At 42.6% G+C, this 23,468-nt stretch overlaps 1 protein-coding gene across 2 annotated transcripts in view; it reads left to right on the forward strand.

Annotated features, from left to right (window-relative positions):
• Window positions 1-23,468, forward strand: part of TMOD3 (tropomodulin 3) — a 75,881-nt gene that overhangs the window by 45,819 nt on the left and 6,594 nt on the right. For both annotated transcript variants that reach the window (XM_008268998.4, XM_002717761.5), the window contains 6 exons: window positions 6,007-6,129; window positions 7,094-7,183; window positions 9,860-9,990; window positions 11,653-11,760; window positions 16,209-16,352; window positions 17,068-17,212. In XM_008268998.4, the coding sequence (XP_008267220.1) occupies window positions 6,007-6,129; window positions 7,094-7,183; window positions 9,860-9,990; window positions 11,653-11,760; window positions 16,209-16,352; window positions 17,068-17,212 (741 nt within the window). The remainder of the gene's footprint in view (window positions 1-6,006; window positions 6,130-7,093; window positions 7,184-9,859; window positions 9,991-11,652; window positions 11,761-16,208; window positions 16,353-17,067; window positions 17,213-23,468) is intronic.

A 23,468-nucleotide genomic window follows, 5' to 3' on the forward strand; every position in this document is an offset into this window, starting at 1 on the left:
TGAGCATATTTCTTACTGACTGTATGGCAATAACAAGGATCTCGGCAGGATATTTCCCCCACCCCTTTGGCAAAAGCATTGTTTTGGCTCAGTGCCGTACACTTAAATTACTATTACATGAAGTCTTATCTCGGTTTCTTGTATTTCCTTAGTTGCCATTTTGTACTGGCAGAAGCATTACTGAACCATTTTAACCTTGGCAGCTGAGAGTTGTGGCCCTGTTTTTATTTGTTTTGATTCATTTGAGGGGGCTGTCATTTCATACTTTCTTGACTAAGATTTTTTGTGATATGGTCCTTGGTTATTTTTTTATTTTGCTATAATGGAAAGGATTATAATTTCAACCTAAGCTTTCAGTTTTGGACTTTGCTATGTTAAGTAAGTTAAAGTGATTTTAGATAGAATGTTCTCTGTTGAAGGATAAAAATGAGTTGCTATTTTCTCAAATGTTGCTTCAGAAATACAAGTTTTTAGAGTTACAAATCATTGCTTTTTGACCATATTTCAAGGAGACGGAAAAAATTAGATCACAAGGATACCTCATCTTAATTTTTTCAGGATGGTAATTACACAGATTGTGGTTATTGACCTGAGCAAGAAACAGGCACCTCTGGAGGTTTTTCAGAAATATCCATGGCAAGCCAGTCCTCATTCCCTGAACTTAAGAACCACTAATACAGATGGATACCTGGCACTGTCTTATTTTCAATCCTCCTGGGTTGCTAGTTTGTTTTTGAAAAACAGAGAGGGAGAGGGAGTGTGTGTGTGTATGTGTGTGTGTGTGCGCGTGCGTGCGCGCCTGCTTGCCTACCTGCCAGCCTTCCCCTCTCTCTCTCCCTCTCCCTTCCTCTCTCAGTCTTGTTTGGAAATGAGAGTCCTCCAACTTTGTTCTTCTTTTTCAAGATAGACTATTCTGGGGTCCTGGGGTTTCCAGATTTATTTATTTTATGATTGGTTTGTCACTTTCTGCAACATAACCAACAGGGATTTTGAAACAGATTTTTTTTTTAAATCTATAAAATGAGTTTGGAGAGAACGCCTTAGATTTTGTATTCACACACTGATCTTAGGTCTTGGCTAGTTTATCCTTTCTTCCAAAATTAATTTCTCTACTTTTAGCTTTCTTTTTTTTTTTAATTTTTAAAAATTTTTTTTGACAGGCAGATTAGACAGAGAGAGAGAGAGAGGGAGGGAGAGGGAGAGAAAGGTCTTCCTTTTCCGTTAGTTCACCCTCCAATGGCCACTGTGGCCGGCGCACCGCGCTGATCTGAAGCCAGGAGCCAGGTGCTTCTCCTGGTCTCCCATGCAGGTGCAGGGCCCAAGCACTTGGGCCATCCTCCACTGCACTCCCAGGCCACAGCAGAGAGCTGTACAGGGAGAGGAGCAACTGGGACAGACTCTGGCGCCCCGACCGGGACTAGAACCTGGTGTGCCAGCACCGCAGGTGGAGGATCAGCCTATTGGGCCGCAGTGCCGGCCATACTTTTAGCTTTCTCCACCTAGATCTTGTATACATGTACACATTAAAAGATAATATCTTGGGGTAGATGTTTGGCCTAGCAGTTAGGATGCCCGTGTCCTGTATCAGAGTACCTGGGTTCAAGTCCAAGCTCCTGTTCCCTATTCTAGTTTCCTGCAATTGCACACATCAGGATGCTGAGGTGAAAGCTTAAGTAGTTGAGTTCCTCCTACTCATGTAGGAGATCTGGATTGAGTTCCAGGCTCTACCTTTTTGCCTGATCTGGCTGCCTGGCCATTGCAGACATTTGGGGAATCAGCCAGCAGAGAGTAGCTTGCTTTTTCTGTCTCTTTCCACCTCTTAATGATAATTTTTAAAAGATAATGTCTTACAGCTTATTAATGTTAAAATAATCATAACAAAAATATGAATAAATTACTTTTGTTGTTAAAAATACAACACAGTGTTGTATACAGCAAAAATCTGTACATAGAGAAACTACCAGAAAGAGGAGAGCCCCAGGAGAAGTCCCAAATAATATCACACTTTGTAAAACAACAAAATTCTGTATCAAAGAATTTCCACAATTCCTTGGGAATTTTGATTTTTTTCTTGCCTTGTTTTTTTCTGATAAGATTTTTTTCTATTTGTGAGCATTAGCAAAAATTTATTTATAGGAGAAATTTAGATATGAATAATGCCTCATAAGGAATGTGAATGAGGATTATAAAAATAAACATCTTAGATTTTTATAATGCTTTAGATTCCATTGGTCCCTTGAATAAGACATGGATAGCTAGTTGATAGCTTGTGTAGTTTTTTCTTTAAAAAAAAAAAAATTATTTGTGAGGTAAAGCTACAGAGAGGGAGAGACAGAGAGGCCTTCCATCTGCTGGTTCACTCCCCAAATGGCTGCAATGGCTGGAGCTGGGCCAATTGGAAGCCAGGAGCTTCTTCTGGGTCTCCCACATGGGTGCAAGGGACCAAGCAATTGGGCTATCTTCTACTGCTTTCCCAGGCTACTAGCAGGGGGCTGGATCGGAAGTAGAGCAGCTAGGACATGAACCGGCTCGTTATGGAATGCTGATGCTGCAGGCAGAAGCTTAACCAGTATGCCACAGCGCCAGCCCCTGTGGTTTTTTCTTAATTAACAAGAATTACCTATATTGTGGCATACAGCATTGTTTGATATTTGAACCATTGTGGAGTAGCTAAATCAAGCTATTTAACATGTGTATTACTTCACAGACTTATTTTGTGGTAAATAGCGTTTGTAGTTTAGTCAGTGAATACCATAATCTGTTGGTTCTTAACCTTTGCTACTATGACTTAGAATTCCTAGAGAGCTTTTAAAATTTCAGATGCAGGTCTGGCATTGTGGCATAGTGGGTAAAACCACCTGTTGCTGTGCCAGCATCCCATATAGGTGCCAGTTTGAGTCCCAGCTGCTCCACTTGCGATCCAGCTGCTTACCAACTTACCTGGGAAAGAGGCAGAGGATGGCCCAAATCCTTGGGCCCTTGCACCCACATGGGAGACCTGAAAGAAGCTCCTGGCTTTGAACCATCCCAGCTCTGGCCATTGAAGCCATTTAGGGAGTGAACTAGCAGATGGAAGATCTCAGTCTCTCCCTCTCTAACTCTGCCTTTCAAATAAATAAATCTCTTTTAAAAAGAAACTCAGGTACCTTGTGTGACATAACAGACCAATTAAACCAGAACTTCTTATGTGGTACTCAGACACCAGAATTTTTTTAAAGAAAGATTTATCTATTTATTTGAAAGGCAGAGTGACAGAGTGGCACATCTTCCATCCACTTGATCACTCACCAAATGCCTACAGTAACTAGAACTAAGCCACGCCAAAACCAGGAGCTTAGACTCCACATGCTGCCTCCCAGGCACATTAGAGATCTCCCAGTTACCCAGAAAACTGGCAACCAAGGCTATATATCAGGAAGATGTTGCTCACAGTTCACAGTTGAGAAAAAGCAGGCAGCTCAGCAGATCTCCACAGTCCACAAGGAAAACTGAACAATCTTGTCCTCAAGTTTGAAACCAGACCTGGCATCATTAAGCTACCACCTGCAGTGCTAGCATCTTATGTAAGTGCTGATTCCAGTCCTGGCTGCTTCACTTCCAATCCAGTTCATTGCTAATGAGCCTGGGTAGGAGCTTGGGCCCCTGCTACCCACATGGGAGACCAGGATGAAGCTGGCTCCTGGCTTTGACCTTGCCTAGCCCCAACCATTGTGACCATTTTGGGAGGGAACCAGCAGGTGGAAGATCTCTTTCCCTTTCCATTTAACTCTGCCTTTCAAATAAATAAATTAATTTTAAAAATTGTTTAAAATCAGTGAAGATTTCAAACTTAAGTGGCAGTAAGACCTAGCAGAACCGTTGAACACACAAGAATACTTCTAAAAGTCCATGGAAAATTTGAATTAAAGCTGTTTATTTGGGTATAAACAATTGTGAAATCCATGCCTAGCGTTTCTGTAATACACATTTGCAGTGGATTTTTTGAATATACTTGTTAGTTCAACTCTCACCGAAGGAGCCTGCTCCTTTCTGTGAATGAGTATCATTTCTTTGGTCTCTGCTACACTGTTATGCAAGATGCTCATCACTCAGTCAAAGATCTTAAGACCTGCACAAAAGCAAGAGTATGTGGCTCATAGTGAGGAACATAAACAGGGGAAGTCATAGAGGTGACCCAGACATTGGTGTTACCAGTTAGGGACTTGGTAATAAAAATGTCAAAGAATCTAGTAGAAAAAGGTGCACAGCATGTGTGAAGAGATGAAGAATTTCATCAGAGAAATGGAAACTTTTTTTAAAAGAACCAAATAGAACTGCTAAAAACAAAAAAAAATGTGATTTCAGAAATTAAGATCTTTTAGGGGTGGACATTTGGCCCAGCATTTTTAAGATACTGCTTGGGGTACACACAGCCGGTTTTTAGAGTACTTGCATTTGGGTCCTTGTTCCACTCCCAATTCTAGCTTCCTGCTGATGCACACCCTGGGAGGCAGCAGGGATGACTCAGGTGCTCTGTTCCTGCCAAACATGTGGGAGACCCAGACACTGGGTTCCAGACACCTAGTTTTGGGCTTGTCCAGCCCAGCTGTTGTGGGCATTTGGGAAGGAAACCAGCAGTTGGGACGTTGCCCTCTGTCACTCTCTCACTGTCTCTCTACCTTTCAGGTAAATTAAAGTACGATCTTTTAGATGAGTTTTGCAGAAAATACCTAATCAGCCTTGGTCAAACTTGGGAGAGCATTATGTGTTATGGAAGGGTTCCTTATGGTTACACTGATACTCACCTTGAATGAGAAGTACAGAACACTCCCTGCCCTAGTTATAAGCCTATAAACATTTCCTTTGTTAGAGCACTTCATAGATTCATAAGGCCATTTGTTTTCACATATTTTCCAGGTAGTTTCTTGATAGAAGATAATTTGTAGTTTAAGAATTCATGCATAGGCCTTTCCAGATAATTAGAGTTAGAATTTTCACTTGCCTTGGGAGAGAAACAGACAACCCTGGTAGTCTAGTCCCCACATTGCCTGAGTGTCTTGTTTGATTACCTAGTGCTGCAATTATGTCACCATTTTCCATTGCCTTTCTATATTCAATCTTATATAACATATAATAAACATATTGGTATTCATCTAATAAAGACTTTTAGTTTTTAGATTAACTACATTTTTTAAAGATTTATTTATTTATTTATTTGAAAGTCAGAGTTACTTGGAGGAGAGAGAGAGAAAGAAATCTTTCATCCCTTGGTTCACTCCCCAAATGGCTGTAGTGGCCAGGGCTGGGCCATGCTGAAGCCAGGAGCTTCATCCAGGTCTCCCACGTGGTGCAGGGGCCCAGACACTTGGGCCATCCTCTGCTGCTTTCCAAGGAACATTAGCAGGGAGCTGGATTGGAAGTGGAGCACTGGGACTCATGTGGAATGCTGATGCCGCAGGCAGTGGCTTAACCAGTTGAGTCACAGCACAGGCCCTGAGTAACTACATTTTTTTTACAGGTAACTTTGTTAGTGTCCATTCGAGCTATGGGGAACAATGGTGAATCTCTGACAACGCCACTCGAGATACATGGAAGTTTCTTTGCAATTAAAATCGAGTTTCTGGGGTCGTAACTACCTCTGCCATCTCTAAAGTAACTGTAATAGTTTGTTGCTGAAGAATAAGACTGGGATTCTCTTGCATTTTTAAAAAATCTCTTTCAAGTTTTGTAGGATTTCTGTTGATTCCTTCCTTTATTTTTTATTGAGTCAATATTTATAAAGTAACTCATAATTACTCCAAAAATAGTCTATTTCCACAGACGAGAAATTTTCTCTGGTATCTTTTCTTTTCAGTTTGTACAGCCCAAATATTGCCCTGGAAAACCTATAAATTTGTATCAAAGATAAAGAACAATTGCTCAGCTTCAGCTTCAGTTCGTCATGCTTTAATAATGTTTTTTAAAAGGTAAAATGGTAAGGAGTTAACAGAAGTAGTAGTGGAGTTAACAGGTTGCTTTATTTTACAGGGAAAATATTCATCCCCAAGCAGAAACCTGTACAGACTTTTGCAGAAGAAAACATCTCTCTTGATCCAGAACTAGAAGAAGCTTTGACAAGTGCTACTGATACAGAATTGTGTGACCTCGCAGGTATCTCCTCTGCCATGGATTGTGACTGTGTGTGGGGTAGGCAGGGCAGTACTAGCATTTATCTACAGAAGATGCCTGCTTTGCCTGGCAAAGTGCCGTTGAATCAGTGACCACATATTTGGCTTTATATTTTTACATGTAAAATCTGACTTGCGGATTTCATTTCCTTAAGTATCCTCAGTGGTGACATTTTTATATTAATAGACTCTATCTTACTGTTTGACATGTTTTCCCATGTTACCAAATTGGAGAGTTTTTTAAAAAATCTTTTCACCCCCTGGTGCTCCGTTAAACACTGTCCTGTCAGAGACAGGGAGTCTTTAGAGGCAGATGCTGCTCTGTTTTGTCAGAAGACCCGGGGGTGAGTAACCAAGAAGAAGCTGCGACCGTCCAGCCTGAGCTGACTGAGCTGTGTCCTCACCGCTTTCCCAACTTTTCTGAAGTCCGTGTGCAGCACTGCAAACCTCCTTGTTGCTTTCATTATTGCTGATTTCTCTTAGCCCTACAGGTATCTCCCCTCACCTACCCACACACATTTATTTTCCTAGACAGAAAAGTGTGGTGTGTGGGGAGATAACCCCAAGAAGTCATGTGTTTGAAGGTAGCAGTGATAGTTCTTTGCAAAGGAGCTTAAAGATCTAAGGTGTGGCGCCACAGCCTGAGCAGGTTTCAGATTTTTTTCTTAGCCACTAGAGGGAGCAAAGCATTGATTTACTTTTAGAGAGGCTGTCTCCAGCTATGTGTCTGATGAATTCATTCAGAATGTGGGGGGAAATAACAAGAGGATCGATAAGAATGAAATTGTAGATGATACTTAATCTCCCTCTCTAGCTACAAAATCTTACTTAATTTAACAGGGAAATGTCCAGAGAATGTTAAAATTTATAAGAAAAATTTGGTTGTAAAATTAGTTCTCTATGTTTAAAACAGATGAAAATAAAAATTTCCTTTTTCTGTATTGTAGCTATTCTTGGGATGCACAATTTGATAACAAATGCACAGTTCTGTAATGTTGTAGGAAGTAGTAATGGTGTCGACGAGGAACATTTTTCAAGTGAGTACTGAAAATGTTTTGTGAATTCCAACCCTTTATTTAAATATATTTTGTTTTCTCCATGTATCAGCTTCAGCATTGACATAACAAATGTTAAATGTATGTACTTGAAACCTGAGATTCAATCTGGGTTAGTCATTAAAAATTGAATGTTAAATATTTGGTGCTTATGTGTCAGCACATGTAATAGGAACCTCACTAAATAATATGAATGATAAACAGTATAAAAGCATGTCAAACTTTAATTTTGTTGACATTTTGTCATCAGTGTTACTGATTTTCAAGAAATTCACTTCTCTAACAAACTATATTATAAAATCATTCAGGAGAAACCACAAAACTACTCAGCCTCAGCTTTTTAAAAAGTACATTTTTAGGATTTTTTTTAAATTAGTGTAGTAATTTTTTTAAATTAGTGGGGTAATTAGTGTAGTGTAGATTCTCTGTTCATAGCCATCATGCCCTGGGCTCTCCTGACTACTACCTAACTGTTAACAATTGGGTATAGAGCCTTCTAGACTTTGTACTATTTTTTTTAAAGATTTATCTTTTATTTTATTTGAAAGTGTCAGAGAGAGGTAGAGACAGAGAGAGAGAGGTTTTCCATCCATTAGTTCACTCCCCAAATGGCTGCAGCGGCCAGAGCTGAGCCGATCCAGAGCCAGGAGCTTCTTCCAGGTCTCCCACATGGGTTGACTTGGGCCATCTTCTGTTTTCCCAGGCCATAGCAGGGAACTGGATCAAAAATGGAGCAGCCAGGACTTGAACCAGTGCCTATATGGGATGCTGTCACTGCAGGCTGGGACTTCAACCTGCTGTGCTACAGCACTGGCCCCTAGACGTTGTACTGTGATTATACAAAGTATTCAGCTCTATAAGTTTTTACAAGAATGGAATCATACTATAAATAATTTTTGCAGCTTAATTTTCCAATACTAATTAGCAACTTCTTTTTTTTTTTTTTTTTTGATTTATTTATTTATTTGCAAGTAAGAGCCACAGAGAGGACTTCCATGTGCTAGTTCACTCCCCAGATGGCTACAGTGGCCTGGCCTAGGGTTAAGCCAGGAGCTTCCTCCAGGTCTGCCACATGGGGACAGGGGCCCAAGCACTTAGGCCGTCTCCACTGCCTTTCTCAGGCTGGCATCACAGGCAGAGGCTTTACCTGCTGCTCCACAACACCCACCCCAATTAGCAACTTTTTTTCAGTGCTTACTTACTGTGGGTCATGTTTTTTGTGCACAACTCTTTTTTTTTAAAGATTTATTTATTTCAAAAAGTTACAGAGAGAGGGAGACAGAAAGAGATATCTTCCATCAGCTAGGGCACAAACCAGCAGCCATAAGGGGTGCCAGCATCACAGGCGGCAGCTTTGCCCTCTGGGCCACTACACCAGCCCCTGTGCACAGCTTTTGAATGTGGATGATTCTTATTAATCTTCACAACATTTCTTTGAAATTGGTATTGTCTTTAATTTGCATGTGAGGGAGTTGGGATTTTAGGATATTAAGTAACCAACCTCAGTGTCACACAAAGTCAGTCGTAAGGACTTAACCATTGCTCTGTAGTGTGTCACTTAGCAATGTAACATGACTGTGTCCTTCTTAGTACATACAGATCTACCTCACTCAGCTGCCTCACATTCCATTTTATGGTGTCCAGTAATTTGGCCATTGCCCCTGGTTTTTATCTTTTCATTACAGAAATGCTCAGGGGTGTGTAAATAAAGAGAAAATAGCCTATCCATAACCCATCTTCAGCTGTTATTAACATTTGGCTGGCCTTGTTTTATTCATTTTCATTTTTTTAAAGATTTTATTTATTTGGGAGACAGAGTTACAGAGAGAGGGAGAGACAGAAAGAAAGGTCTTCCATCCTCTGGTTCACTCCGCAGTGAACAGTGCAGGAGCTCCCTCTGGGTCTCCCACATGGGTGCAAGGGCCCAAGCACTTGGGCCATCTTCCACTGCTTTCCTAGGCCTTTTGCCAGGAGCTGGATTGGAAGTGGAACAGCCAGGACTTGAACTAGTGTCTATATGGGATGCAGAAACCACAGGCAGAGGCTTAGTCTGCTACACCACAGCGCTGGCCCCTGTCCATCTTCTGCCTTCCTTCCTACCCTCTCCACTTTTTCTGGTATATTTTGAAGTAAATACTGTTCATTTGCCTTACTTCACCCATAAAGATTTCCGTATACATCTCTCATAAATAAAGGCTTTTACTATAACCACAATGCTATTATCAAACATAAAAATAAATAGTAACTCATCTTACCATGTAATACCCAGTCCTTGGCCAGATCACCTCTTTTTCTCAAAAAGATCTTTTCACGTTTGATTCAATTCAGGATCCAAATAGAAGTTACATACTGCATTTGATTTGCTTGCCTTTCTAGTCTCTCTTCATTCACACTTCTCTGCCATCTCTTTCCCTCTTTTTTCATGCATTTATTTCTTAAAAAAGCTGGATTATTTGTCAGGAAGAATTTTCCACATTCTACATTTGGCTCATTGCAACCTTGTGTCATTTTATGTTTTTCTGTCCCCCTGTGTTACTGTAAACTTAGTTCTAATGACGTGGTCAGATTGAGGTGCAGTTTTTGTTTTGGCAGGAAAGCTTTATAGATTGTGATTGAATCACATTAGGAAATTTATCAAGCTTTTGTTTGTCACTGTAGATGTGGTAAAAGGTGAAAAGATTCTTCCAGTATTTGATGAGCCACCAAATCCAACCAATGTTGAAGAGAGTTTAAGGAGAATTAAAGAAAATGATGCTCGTCTTATTGAAGTTAATTTGAATAACATAAAGGTAGGTGTACTAAGCAAACACAGATGGTTCGTGTTGCTTTGAGTCACTTGAGCCTAGGCTGAGGCCTGGGCAGTTTTCACAGAGTGGTCTAATTCCTTCTACCTTAAGGTAGACTTTCTGTTCCTCAACAGTAAGCTAACATAGGCTCCTTCGTAGTTTAGAAATTAAAATATTATAGTAAAGATTTCTCTGACTTGACTTTTTGAGAGTTTACCATATAAAAATATAAACCCTGTAGAACTATCTGACTATCCAGTGGTTCCTCTGACTTCCAAAGAACATTTAGCCTTTTGTGTTTTGTTTTTTTAAATCAGGTTTCTCAAGGTATAATTTATATATAGTAAAAATTATCTGCTTTAGTACACAGTTCTCTGAGCTTTGACAGTTGCCTACAGATGTCCAGCTACCATGGCAGTCAAGATGTGGAGCATGTCTGTCACCCCACAAGTCCTCTCACACACCAGTGTAGTCATTTGCTGCCCCCGGGCTCTGGTGCCTGACAACCGCTGATGTGTTTTCTTTCCCTGGCATTTTGCCTTCTCCAGAACATCATATAAATGGAATCATATTTCTAGCCTTTTGAGAGTGCCCATGCATAATGCATTTGAGAGTCATCCATGTTGTTGGATATACCATGGCTGATTCCTTTTTGTTCTCACTAGTACTCCAGTGAATGGATATGCTGCCCTGTGCCCATCCATTGTAGGGAGGGATTCCTTCCAGTTTGGGTTGATTATGTGTAGTCACTATATACATTCACTAACAGGTTATTATTGTATGTGCACGCGTTTTCATTTGTCTTTATTAAACTAAATGGGCTAAAAATGGGATTTCTGATATCTACTGAATTTTAAACAGTGCATTACTTCCTTGGAGTTAGGGCATAGCAGTAATTAATTATCAAAGAGTGAACTCAGTACCTCTTGAGTATTAGCCATTCCTCATTTTAAATCTTGACCTATCTGAATTGGGGTTGGAAGATTCTGAACCTAGGAGAGACAACCTCTGTGCTCCTTCATGTGAGTGGAGGGAAGAGTGCTGATATGCTGATGTCCTTAGCTGATAACTAATATTTTTTGTTTTAGTTCAGTTCCTGTTTATCATTGTGAATAAACAATAGTGATCTAAAAATAACCAGGCTATTGGGAAATGAAGTCTTAGGTATTAAAGGAAGATATCAGTGCCTCCTGTAACTATTTTTCCTCTTTCAAGTACTTCAGAGTTACTCTCTCTTAATACTTTGTAGCTTATGAAGTGACTGAGAACACTGTCATCTGCCAGAATCATGCTCATTAGAGGTAGACTCCCACATCTCCCTCTTTGCAGGAAAGTGAATTCACTTGGAATGAACAGTTGCCTTCATATAATAAGGATAATTTAAAGTAGAATATGGAGAGTTTCTTTAACCAAACTGCTAGAGAAATGGTGATATGTGCTGTGCTCTGAGTCAATCATTTGTGCAAATGTGCCATAACAGAGAATTCAAGTAGATATGGAGGCAGCTATGGGTTTGTTTTTTTTTTTTCATTTGTAGACTAACTGTTGTATACTTATATAATTCTGTGTACATTTGAAAACAAATAAGAACAAATATATTTAAATGATGGGCTAAATTTCCTGAAAACTAAAATGTAATGATGTTTTATATTGTTGTCTTTAAAGAATATCCCAATTCCAACCCTAAAAGATTTTGCAAAGGCTTTGGAAACCAACACACATGTGCAGTGTTTCAGTCTTGCAGCCACACGGAGCAATGACCCCGTTGCTGTTGTAAGTAAGCTACTGTTGACAATACTGAAATTGTGCCTCCATACCAGGGTGTGTTAACTTGGTAGTTAAACTGTGGGGTTTTTTAATTTTGTTTTTTAATATCGGTTTTATTTATTTGAAAGGCAGAATGACAGAGAAGGAGAGACAAAAATAGATTTCCATCCACTGATTCACTCCCCAGATGGCTCCAACGTGCTGAGGCTGGTCCAGGCTGAACAAAGCCAAGAGCCTGGAACTCCATCCTGATTTCCCACGTGGGTGGTGGGGCTCCGACCATCTTTAGTTGCCTTCCCTGGCACACTGGCAGGAAGCTGGATCAGTAGCAGAGCAGCTAGCCCTGGAACTGGCACTCTGTTTGGGATTCAGTATCACAGGCAGTGGCTTAACTTACTCTACCCACAATGCCACCCCCTCTAAGTTGTGATTTTATGAACAATATTCACTCCCCACTATCATTTACTGCCCTTTTTTGTTTATTTTTCCCTGTATTTCCTTCTTGTGAATTTTTAAAATGGGTATAACTGAGTTTTCCAAAACAAATTAATGTAATTATACGCTGTTTACTGTTCTGCAACTTGATTTTTTCTTAATGATATGTCTTAGAGATCTTTCATGTCAGCACATGGAGCTCTACATTCTTTTTTTTTTTTTTTAAGATTTATTTATTTCTTCGAAAGTCAGAGTTACACAAAGAGAGGAGAGGCAGAGAGAGAAAGAGAGAGAGAGAGAGAGAGGTCTTCCATCCAATGGTTCACTTCCCAGATGGCCACAACGGCCGGAGCTGTGCTGATCAGGAGCCAAGAGCTTCCCCCGGGTCTCCCATGTGGGTGCAGGGGCCCAAGGACTTGGGCCATCTTCCACTGCTTTCCCAGGCCATAGCAGAGAGCTGGACTGGAAGTAGAGCAGCCGGGTCTCGAACCAGCACCCGTATGGAATGCCGATGCTTCAGGCCAAGGCATTAACCAGCTGCACCACAGCGCCAGCCCTGAGATCTACATTCTTTTAGCATCTGCAGAGGAGTAATCCTGTTTATGAATCTGTAGTATTAGATTTTCGTCAAATGCTTTTCAACATCTATTGAAATGGTCATGTGTTTTCCCCCCTTCATTCTATTAATATGATCTTTGTATATTAAAGCATCCTTATATTCTTAGACTAAATCCCACTTAATCATATGAATCTTTTCCCTCACTCGGCTATGAATTTCCTTAGGTTTTCCTCCTACCTCATTGGACAGCTTTTCTCAGGTCCCTGTGCTGTTTCCTCCTTATCTCTACAATTTCCTGACATTAGAATGGCCTGAGGGGACTGGCGCTATGGCATAGTGGGTAAAGCTGCTGCCTACAGTGCCAGCATCCCATGTGGGCGCCAGTTCAAGTCTAAGCTGCTCAACTTCTGATCCCACTCTCTACTATGGCCTGAGAAAGCAGTTGAAGATGGCCCAAGTCCTTGGGCCCCCGCACCCACGTGGGAGGCCCTGAAAGGCTCCTGGCTCTTTGCTCCTGGCTTCGGATTGGCACAGCTCCAGCCGTTGCGGCCATCTGGGGAGTGAACCAGCAGATGGAAGACCTCTCTGTTTTTCTCTCTCTGCCTCTCCTCTTCCTCTCTCTATGCAACTCTTTCAAGGAAATAAATAAATCTTTAAAGAAAAAAAAAAAAAAAGAATGTGCTGGGCTTTTCTCTGTGTACACTTACTTCCTGGCTGACCTCATTCTGTTCCATTACTGTATTCTTGTATTATCTGCAAATACTGATGACTGGTGTTATTATCTCCAGTGTGTACATCCCTCCTAAACTCCGTAGTCATGTCCACCTCTCGATAGCTTTTTTTGGGTACCTGATAGACCTCGCGCATCAAGCTCCTGACTTCTGTCCTGTTCCTGCTTCTCTCATATTCTTTTCTAGCTCACTAAATGGCAAAGCCCGTCTTACTGCTCAGGCAGAAAAAGGCTGGGGCTGGGTTGCGGAGGATGTCGGTGAGCTGTTTAACCTCGCAGTTCAGGTTCCTATAACCCATATCAGAGTACTTGGATTTGCTATTTAGCTCTGGCTCCTGGTTTCAGCTTCATGCTGAAGCACATCTTGGGAGGCATTGGTGATGTCTCAGCTGACTGAGTTATTGCCATCCACGTGGGAGACCTGGACTGAGTTCCTGGCTTCTGCCCAGCCCAGCTTGGTCATTGGGGTTATTTAGGGAATGAACCAGTGGGTAGGAGCTGTCACCCTCCCTCTGTCTCTAACTAAAGTTAAATATATATTTTTAGAGGACCCATCCTTGACTTTCCTTTCTCAGAAGCTTAAACATATATTCAGCTCAGTCTCTAAAATACTCCTAGAATCCAACCAGTGTCCACCATTTTCACAACTGCCCACTGGACCTGCACCACCGTCTTCTCTGGCCTTACCACCGTACCACAAGAGCCTCCTAGTGAGCTGTCCTCTTCTGTTACACCCACTCTGCAGCAAATTCTCCACACAGCATCAGCAGTAATTATTTTGAAATTTAGACTAATAAATCACATCATCCTGAGAACCCTCCAGCAGCTTCCTATCTCACTAAGAGTAAAAAAGATCTTTCAATGGCCTTAGAAGGCCTTATGTGAGCGAAAGTCACCTCCTTTACTTGGCCTGTCATTGTACTCCAGCCACACTGCTGTCTTGGTCTTCCTCAAATGGCCTTGCAACATTACATTTTGCTTGCTTGTTTGTTGCTGTGTCCCCTCTCAGAATATAAGTTTCATCAGGTAAGGATCTGTCTATTTTATTTCCGAGTCTCTGGAATAGTCCTTATTGAATCCTCAGTAATATTTAATCAATGTATGTGCAGATGGATAAGGGATTTGTTCCAGGCCACATGGCTAGTTGTTCACAGTTGAAATTACAGGTGATTAGGGGTGGGTGTTGTGACACAGTGGGTTAAGCTGCTGTTTGACATACCCATCTCCTGTATCAGAGTGCCTGGGATAGAGTTCTGCTTCTGCTTCCCAATATAGCTTTCTGATAATGCACACCCTGGGAGGAAGCAATGATGACCCATATACTTGGGTTCCAGTCACTCACACAGGAGACCCAGATGGAGTTCCTGACTCCTAGCTTCAGCCTAGCCTGGCTCTGACTATTACAGGCATTTGTGGATTGAACCAAAGGGTGGAAGATTTTCTGTCTGTCTCTGTCTCTCCCTCTCACACTGCCTATCAAACAAATAAATAAATGAATAAAATTTTATTTTCAAGTACACTTGTGTACATACCTGCATTCCTCCTACTCCCATCTTTAACTTGACTTTAGGCTTGATCTTATGCATATTTTCTGGAAGTTAATACCTTGCTTCTGATCCCTCAAAAGGGCTGTTTTATATAAACTCAAACTCAGTCTTCCCTTCTTTCTCTCCCTCCCCCTCTCTTTGCCTCTCTGTTTTTCCTACTCTCCCCTCCCTTTCCCTCTTCTCTCTTGGTGGTATCTGTTAATTAATTAATATAATGTTCATTAATTACTGATTCAAATGCCTAGCCCTGTACCATATCTGGAGGAAACATACTGGAAGCAGACTGAAGTCATGCCGTCCCTTGGTTTATTTCATATTTAGTTAGTTGCCTCTTCTCCATAGTCCTTCTATTCTGGTTCTGGTTATCTGTGGCCTTTTCTGACCTTCAGGCTTGGGCATTCCTTTTGGTCCCTGCTCTGGAAATCAGTCCATAAGTTAGACTCATTTTGACTTCACAGAAACCCAGTTGCAGCAGAACTCAAATAAGAAAAAAATGTTCCAGAGACATTGATGAAGTTAGTCCTACTAACTGAAAGTGAGAGCTGTAGGAGAAAGAGGCATGAAGTAGGGTATGAATGAACATATGTGAATAGAGGTGGATGTTACAGTGCAGTGGGTTAAGTCGTCCTTGTGGTGATGCTGGCTGGCATCCCATATTGAAATGCTGGTTTGAGTCCCAGCTCCTCCACTTCTGATCCAGCTCCCTGCTAATGCATCTGGGAAGCACCAGATGAGGGTTCAAGTGCTTTAGTCCCTGCCACTCACAAGGGAGACCTGGATAGAGCTCCAGGCTTCAACCTGGACCAGCCTTTCAGCCATTTGGAGAGTGAGCCAGTAAATAGAAGCGCGCGCTCTCTCTCTCGCTCTCTCTTCCCTCTCTCGGTGTGTGGGTGTCACCTTCACCCTACCTTTCAAATAGTTAATAATTTTTGGAAAAAAAAAAAAACCAGCATGAGTGGGAGTAGAGAATGTCACCATCAGAGCATTACACCTCTAAAGATTGGGACAGGGTACACAGGAAGAGTAGACCTGTGAAACCAAGGTGGTGGTGTGTGATGCTGTAACAGACTTATGAGAAACTTCTGGTAATTACTCTTTTTGTTTATGATATATGATTTTTGTTTACAATATATGATAGGCACTACCAAAATTTTAATCTAGAAATATTTTCTTCAATTTCTAGGCTTTTGCAGAAATGCTGACGGTGAACAAAACTTTGAAGAGCTTAAATATGGAGTCCAACTTTATTACAGGAACTGGCATTCTGGCACTGATTGATGCTTTAAAAGATAATGAAACCCTGTCAGAGCTCAAGATTGACAATCAGGTCAGTGCTATGCAGTAGTCGATGTGTGAGACCACTGTGTAGGGCGTGGAGGAAAGCTGTCAAGGAGCCCTTTGGGAAGGTAGGGGCTGAAAGATTAGAGGACATTTGGTGTATGTAGAATATTAATGAATTGAGATCACATGATGTGTGGTCCTTGGTATCTGGCTTCTTTCCCCAGAATAATGCTCTGGAGGCTCATTGATGCTGTGGCATGTATCAGGCCTTTGTTGCTTTCTGTGGCCGCAAAATACTCCATTACATTTGGGGTAGTTCTGCTTCTTGACTGTCAGGAATAATGAAGCTATGGACATTTCATGTACATCTATTTCCATTTCTTAGCATTTATGTAGGAATGGAACTACAGTGTCATGGTAAGTCTGTTTAACTTTTTGAACTGTCACCAAATGATTTTTTACAACCAATGCACCATTTTATATTCCTACCAGCAGTTTATCAGTCCTGATTTTCCATGTTCTTGCCAACATTTAATATTGTCCAACTTTTTGATTGTATTCACCCTGGTATGAAATGAAACACTTTTTGGTGTCTATATGATAGTATACTGAAACAAAATTTTGTTTCTTATATATTTTGTAGAAATTGGGAGAATTCAAAAGAGACCATCAGCATGTGCCTGAATGTCTAAATTTTGATTTACCTTGAAAATGTGTTGATCTATTTCATTAATATTATTTTTTATTTCTAATTATTTCAGAGGCAGCAGTTGGGGACAGCTGTAGAATTGGAAATGGCCAAGATGCTAGAGGAAAATACAAATATTCTAAAGTTTGGCTATCAGTTTACACAGCAGGGACCCCGAACCAGGGCGGCTAATGCTATTACAAAAAACAATGACTTAGGTAAGAGATACACAATGTCAAATTGGGTGTCTGGATTATGTTATGCTAATATAGTGGGGAACTTTTTTTACTTTTCAAAGTAAATTTTAGCAGAAATTGGTTGGCCCTTATTTCGAAAACTTGCACTGCTCTTTTTATGCTGATTCATATTTAAGGTTGATTGTGGATGTGGTCGTCGTCATAATAAAATGAGCTTCTTGTAACAAATGTTACACAGCTTTCAGTGAAGTTTTCTACAAGCAACCACTTTGTTCTCAGTTAAAAATCAAGTCTTGGGGCCAACACTGTGGCATAGAAGGTTAAGCCTCTGCTTCTGGTGCCAGCATCCCACATAAGCTCCTGTTCAAGTCCCAGCTGCTCCACTTCCAATCTAGCTTCCTGTTAATGTGCCTGGGAATGCAGTGGAAGATGGCCCAAGTCCTTGGGCCCCTGAATCCATATGAGAGATCCAGAAGAAGCTCCTGGCTCCTAGGTTGGGCCTAGCCCAGCCCTGGCTGTGGCAGCCATTTGGGGAGTAAACCAGCAGATGGAAGATACCTCTTTCTCTCTCTCTATCGCTCCATTTCAAATAAATAAATAAATCATTTTTTAAAAAATCAGATCTTGTAGCTATTAAAACAAAAATTTCAACGTAAAGCTTTTTGCCCTTTTCATCAAAAAGTGCAAATTTCTATCACCCAGATAAAAATTAAGTATTGTATGATGCAGTATAAAATAATTATAATTTGGGGGCCAGCACTGTGGCTCAGTGGGTTAACGGCCTGGCCTAAAGTGCCGGCATCCCATATGCAGTCCCAGCTGCTTCTCTTCCAATCCAGCTCTCTGCTATGGCCTGGGAAAGCAGTAGAGGATGGCCCAAGTCCTTGGGCCCCTGAACCCACGTGGGAGACCCAGAGGAAGCTCCTGGCTTCGGATTGGCATAGCTGTGGCCATTTCGGCCATCTGGGCAGTGAGCCAGCAGATGGAAGACCTCTCTCTCTCTCTGCCTCTGCCTTTGCCTCTCCTTTCTCTGTGTAACTCTTTCAAATAAATAAATAAATCTTTAAAAAAATTATAAAAGATTTATTTTATTTTACTTGAGAGGTAGAGTTATAGAGAGACAGAAAGAAAGGTCTTTTTTTTTTTTTTTAAAGATTTATTTTATTTATTTGAAAGGCAGAGTTACAGAGAGAGGTAGAGGCAGAGAGGGAGGTCTTCCATCTGCTGGTTCACTCTCCAGGTGGCCACAATGGCCAGAGCTGCACTGATCTGAGGCCAGGAGCCAGGAGCTTGTAGGGGCCCAAGGACTTGGGCTGTCCTCCACTGCTTTCCCAGGCCATAGCAGAGAGCTGAATTGGAAGAGGAACAGCCGGGACCAGAACCTGTGCCCATATGGGATGCCGGCGCTTCAGGCCAGGGCTTTAACCCGCTGTGCCACAGTGTTGGCCCTGAGAAAGGTCTTCTATCTGCTTATTGACTCTCTAAATGGCCCCAAGGGATATAGCTAGGCTGATCCAAAGGCAGGAGTACTTGGAAGACCTTTCTCTCTCTCACTCACTCATTCTCACTCTCACTGTCTAACTCTGTCAAAAAAAAAAGCCAGGAGTTCTTTATGTGTCTCCCATGTGGGTACAGGGTCCTAAGCACTTGGGCCATCTTCTACTGCTTTCCCAGGCCATGACAGAGAGCTGGATGGGAAGAGGAGCAGCCGGGACTCGAACCAGCACCCATATGGGATGCTGGCACCACAGGCAGAGGCTTAGCCACTATGCCACAGCGCCAGCCCCAATGATTATACTTCTATATTTCTATATAAGTTATATATAATTTATCATTTTAATCAAGAGTTTATGGTCCCTGACATACAAGTGTTTGCTTACTTTACTAATTTCCCTCACACAAATGGTAGGGGCCTCTCATCTTCCTGCACACATCTAGGGCAGACAGTTCCCATTCTATTCCTCAGCTTGTGACTTCAGACAGAAGTAAACATTCCAGCAAAGATTGAATTGAATATGCTGCTTACAGGTTTTTCCCACATTTCCAAAAAGTGATTCTCCTTTTAAGTTAAGGTGTTTTCCATTGAAATGTTTTAAAAAAAATTTTTTTTTCTTTATTTGAAAGGCAGAGAGAGAGAGATGGAAAGACATTTTAGAAAAAGAGAGATCTGCCGGCGCCGCGGCTCACTAGGCTAATCCTCCGCCTAGCGGCGCCGGCACACCGGGTTCTAGTCCCGGTCAGGGCGCCAGATTCTGTCCCGGTTGCCCCTCTTCCAGGCCAGCTCTCTGCTGTGGCCAGGGAGTGCAGTGGAGGATGGCCCAGGTGCTTGGGCCCTGCACCCCATGGGAGACCAGGAAAAGCACCTGGCTCCTGGCTCCTGCCATCGGATCAGCGCGGTGCGCCGGCCGCAGCGCGCCGGCCGCGGCGGCCTTTGGAGGGTGAACCAACGGCAAAGGAAGACCTTTCTCTCTGTCTCTCTCTCTCACTGTCCACTCTGCCTGTCAAAAAGAAAAAGAGAGATCTTCATCTGGTTCATTGCCCAGATAGCTGCATCAGCCAAGGCTGAACTAGGCTGAAGCCAGGAGCTTGGAGCTCCACTCTGGTCTCCCACATGGGTGGCAGGGCTTCAAGTACTTGAGCCATCGTCTGCTGCTTCCCAGGCACATTGGCAGGGAGCTGGATCAGAAGCAGAGTATCCAGGACTCAGACCAGCTCTCTAAAGTGGGATGTGGGCATCCCAGGCAGTGGCTTCACCCACTGCACCACCATGCTGGCCCCCACTGAAGTGTTTTAAAAGCTGCACTCTAGACAAGAATAAAAAGACTTCTGAAATGGAGTAGCATTTCAAAGTGATGCATTACTTCTAAGCCTCAGCCATATTTGAGTTTGCGTTTTTTTTTTTTCCTAAAAACTTTATTTATTTGAAAGGTAGAGTTTACAGACAGGGAGAGATATTCTATCTATTGGTTCAGTCCCCAAATGGCCACAACAAAACAACTAAGGCCGGGCCAGGCTGAAGCCTAGAGCTTTATCCAGGTCTCCCATGTAGGTGACAGGGCCCCAAGCACGTGGGCCATATTCTGCTGCTTTCCCAAGTGCATTAGCAGGAAACTGAATCAGAAGTGGAGCTGACAGCTTAACCCACTGCACCACAATGCTAGCCCTGAGTTTGCTTTCTTTTTGAAGTTCTAGAGTAGAAAAAAATACAGCATCATTTATTCTATCTAGATCACTGTCCAAAGTATTCGTTCATATCCTTTCTATCTTTTCTATGACGCAGTTTCCTCTAGAAAATTCTAGCTGCTTATTTTTAACAGAAAATTGGTGTATTTTGGTGATTGTTGATATTAGATGTGCTTTGCAAACCATGCTAATTGTTTTTATATGAGTTCACTCATTAGCTTCTATAGTTTTCCTCCAAGTATTAAATCATTTTATTTAGAATATGACTGAACTTCATAAATGATTAGAGAGTTTCAAAAACATGTACAGTATTATTAGCTTTTCTTCTCTCAGAGATTCTGATTTAGTATTTATTTAGGAAACAGAGTTTCCATCTGCTGATTCACTCCCCAAATGCCCTTAACGGCCAGAACTGGTCTGGGACTGAAGCCGAGGACCAGGAATACAGTCCAGGTCTCCCACATGAGGGGCAGGAACCCAGTCACTTGAGCAATCACCATTGTCTCCCAGGACTTGTGTTGGTGGAAAGCTGGAGTCGAGAGCCAGAGCTGGGAATTGAAAAACGCATTCCAGTACGCAATCTGGGTATTCCAGTCACTAGGCTAAACATCCATTCTGGCATTTGTACTTAAAAAAAAAAAAAAAAAAAAAAAAAAAGTGTTTATTTGGCTGGCGCCATGGCTCACTTGGTTAATCCTCTGCCTGTGGCACCGGCACCCCAGGTTCTAGTCCCAGTCGGGCCACCGGATTCTGTCCCGGTTGCTCCTCTTCCAGTCCAGCTCTCTGCTGTGGCCAGGGAGTGCAGTGGAGGATGGCCCAAGTGCTTGGGCCCTGCGCCTGCATGGAGACCAGGAGGAAGCGCCTGGCTCCTGGCTTCATATCGGCGCAGCGTGCCAGCCGTAGCGGCCATTTGGTGGGTGAACCAGCGGAAGGAAGACTCTCTCTCTCCACCTCTCTCTCTCACTGTCTAACTCTGCCTGTCCAAAAAAAAAAAAAAAAAAATTATTTTATTTATTTGAAAGAGTTACACAGAGAGGTCTTCCATCCGCTAGTTCACTCCCCAGTTGGCCACAACGGCCAGAGCTGTGCCAATCCAAAGTCAGGAGCCAGGAGCTTCCGGGTCTCCCATGCGGGTGCAGGGATCCAAGGACTTGGCCCATCTTCCAGTACTTTCGCAGGCCACAACAGAGAGCTGGATCAGAAGTGGAGCAGCTGGGACTCGAACTGGTGCCCTATGGGATTCTAGCACTGAAGGCAGTGGCTTTACCCACTATACCATAGTGCCAACCCTGAATCTGCAGCTCTTTTAAACCATGCCTGAAATATAGTGGCCACTTAATAAAAGTGTGTTAAGTGGATAAATAAGATGATGGAATTTGAACCCTGTTCAAAGTTACTATTTCTCTTCTCTGAAACTACTTTAACAAAATCTGAGAATGCTACTTACAAACTTGCCACCTGAATCTTCCCAGCAGGCAGATATCCCAGCAGCTGTCCCTGTAGGAACTGCACAAAGCCGCTGAGTGTCACGGCAGGCATGCCAACCCTTGCAAGGCCCCTCTTGTGCCAAGCCTAGTGTGGTAGGCGCCTTGGCCAGATTTCTGTAAGGAAACAAATGTCGAGTGTTGAGAGTTGGGGAGATTTGGGCTGATGGACAAAGGAGAAAACAGATGAAAACCGTTTCCTAGGCTGCTTTGTGCTGGTGTGGAGCAGGTGAGTAGCTGTCCAGAGCAGAGGGTTTTAAAGCATGAGGAGGCCCTGTTAAAGAAGGTGTGAAGGAAACACACAGCCTGTGCTGGGGCCTCTCTAGATTCCCACTCAGGCTGTTGTTTTCTGCTCCAAACTAAATTTTCAAACCTGGGTCTCCGGCATGAAATGACAATAAGGACATTCCCAGGGTAGGGGATTTCGTGGATAAAGCTCAGATATGAGATTAAACAAGTTATATATCTGCTGAGAACGGCCTGCATATTTTGAGAACTGACTCTCAGCATGGTGCTGGGTCCAAAATAAAGCTCCCAGAAGTGCTTATTTGAAGCTAACCAGAGAAGAAAGGTCATGTCCACAGATTAGGAAGAAGAGCTGATAGAAGACACTATAATGACAAGGCAGAAAACTAAGGTTTCTCTGGGTTTTATGCTGGAGGTATTTGAGAGCTGTTGAAGGCCATTGAATGCGTGATTTAAGGTGTTAACTTAAAGTATGTTGATTACTCTTTTTTTTTTTTTTATTTGAAAGAATTATACAGAGAGGAAAGGCAGAGAGAGAGAGAGGTCTTCCATCTGATGGTTCACTCCCCAATTGGCCGCAATGGCTGGAGCTCCGCCGATCCAAAGCCAGGAGCCAGGAGCTTCCTCCGGGTCTCCCACATGGGTACAGGGGCCCAAGGACTTGGACCATCTTCTACTGCTATCCCAGGCCATGGCAGAGAGCTGGATGGGAAGTGGAGCAGCCAGGACTAGAACTGGCGCCCATATGGGATGCCGGCGCTTCAGGCCAGGGTGTTAACCCGCTGCACCACAGTGCTGGCCCCTATTACTTTATTTATTTATTTATTTATTTATTTATTTATTTTATTTTGACAGGCAGAGTTAGACAGTGAGAGAGACAGAGAAAGGTCTTCCTTCCGTTGGTTCACCCCTTAAATGGCCATCACGGCCGGCGCTGTGCGGATCTGAAGCCAGGAGCCAGGTGCTTCCTCCTGGTCTCCCATGCAGGTGCTGGGCCCAAGCACTTGGGCCATTCTCCAATGCCCTCCCAGGCCACAGCAGAGAGCTGGACTGGAAGAGGAGCAACCAGGACAGAATCCAGCACCCCAACCGGGACTAGAACCCGGGGTACTGGCGCCGCAGGCAGAGGATTAGCCAAGTGAGCCGCAGCGCTGGCCGCCCCTATTACTCTTAATAATATAAAATGAAGTTAGGATTTATTGGCAATTGATGATGAAGTTTTGAGGATTTATAATGGTAGAATGGAGTTTTGAAAAAAATTTGACCATACCCAGAGATTGTTAATAAGACAAAATTTACAAGCCTATCATGTAGAGGATGGCCTGAAATGAGGAAGGTGAAGTGTGGACACAGGTGAGAAGTAG

Source organism: Oryctolagus cuniculus, chromosome 12 (genome assembly GCF_964237555.1).
Source record: "Oryctolagus cuniculus chromosome 12, mOryCun1.1, whole genome shotgun sequence".
Classification (NCBI taxonomy): Eukaryota; Metazoa; Chordata; class Mammalia; order Lagomorpha; family Leporidae; genus Oryctolagus; species Oryctolagus cuniculus.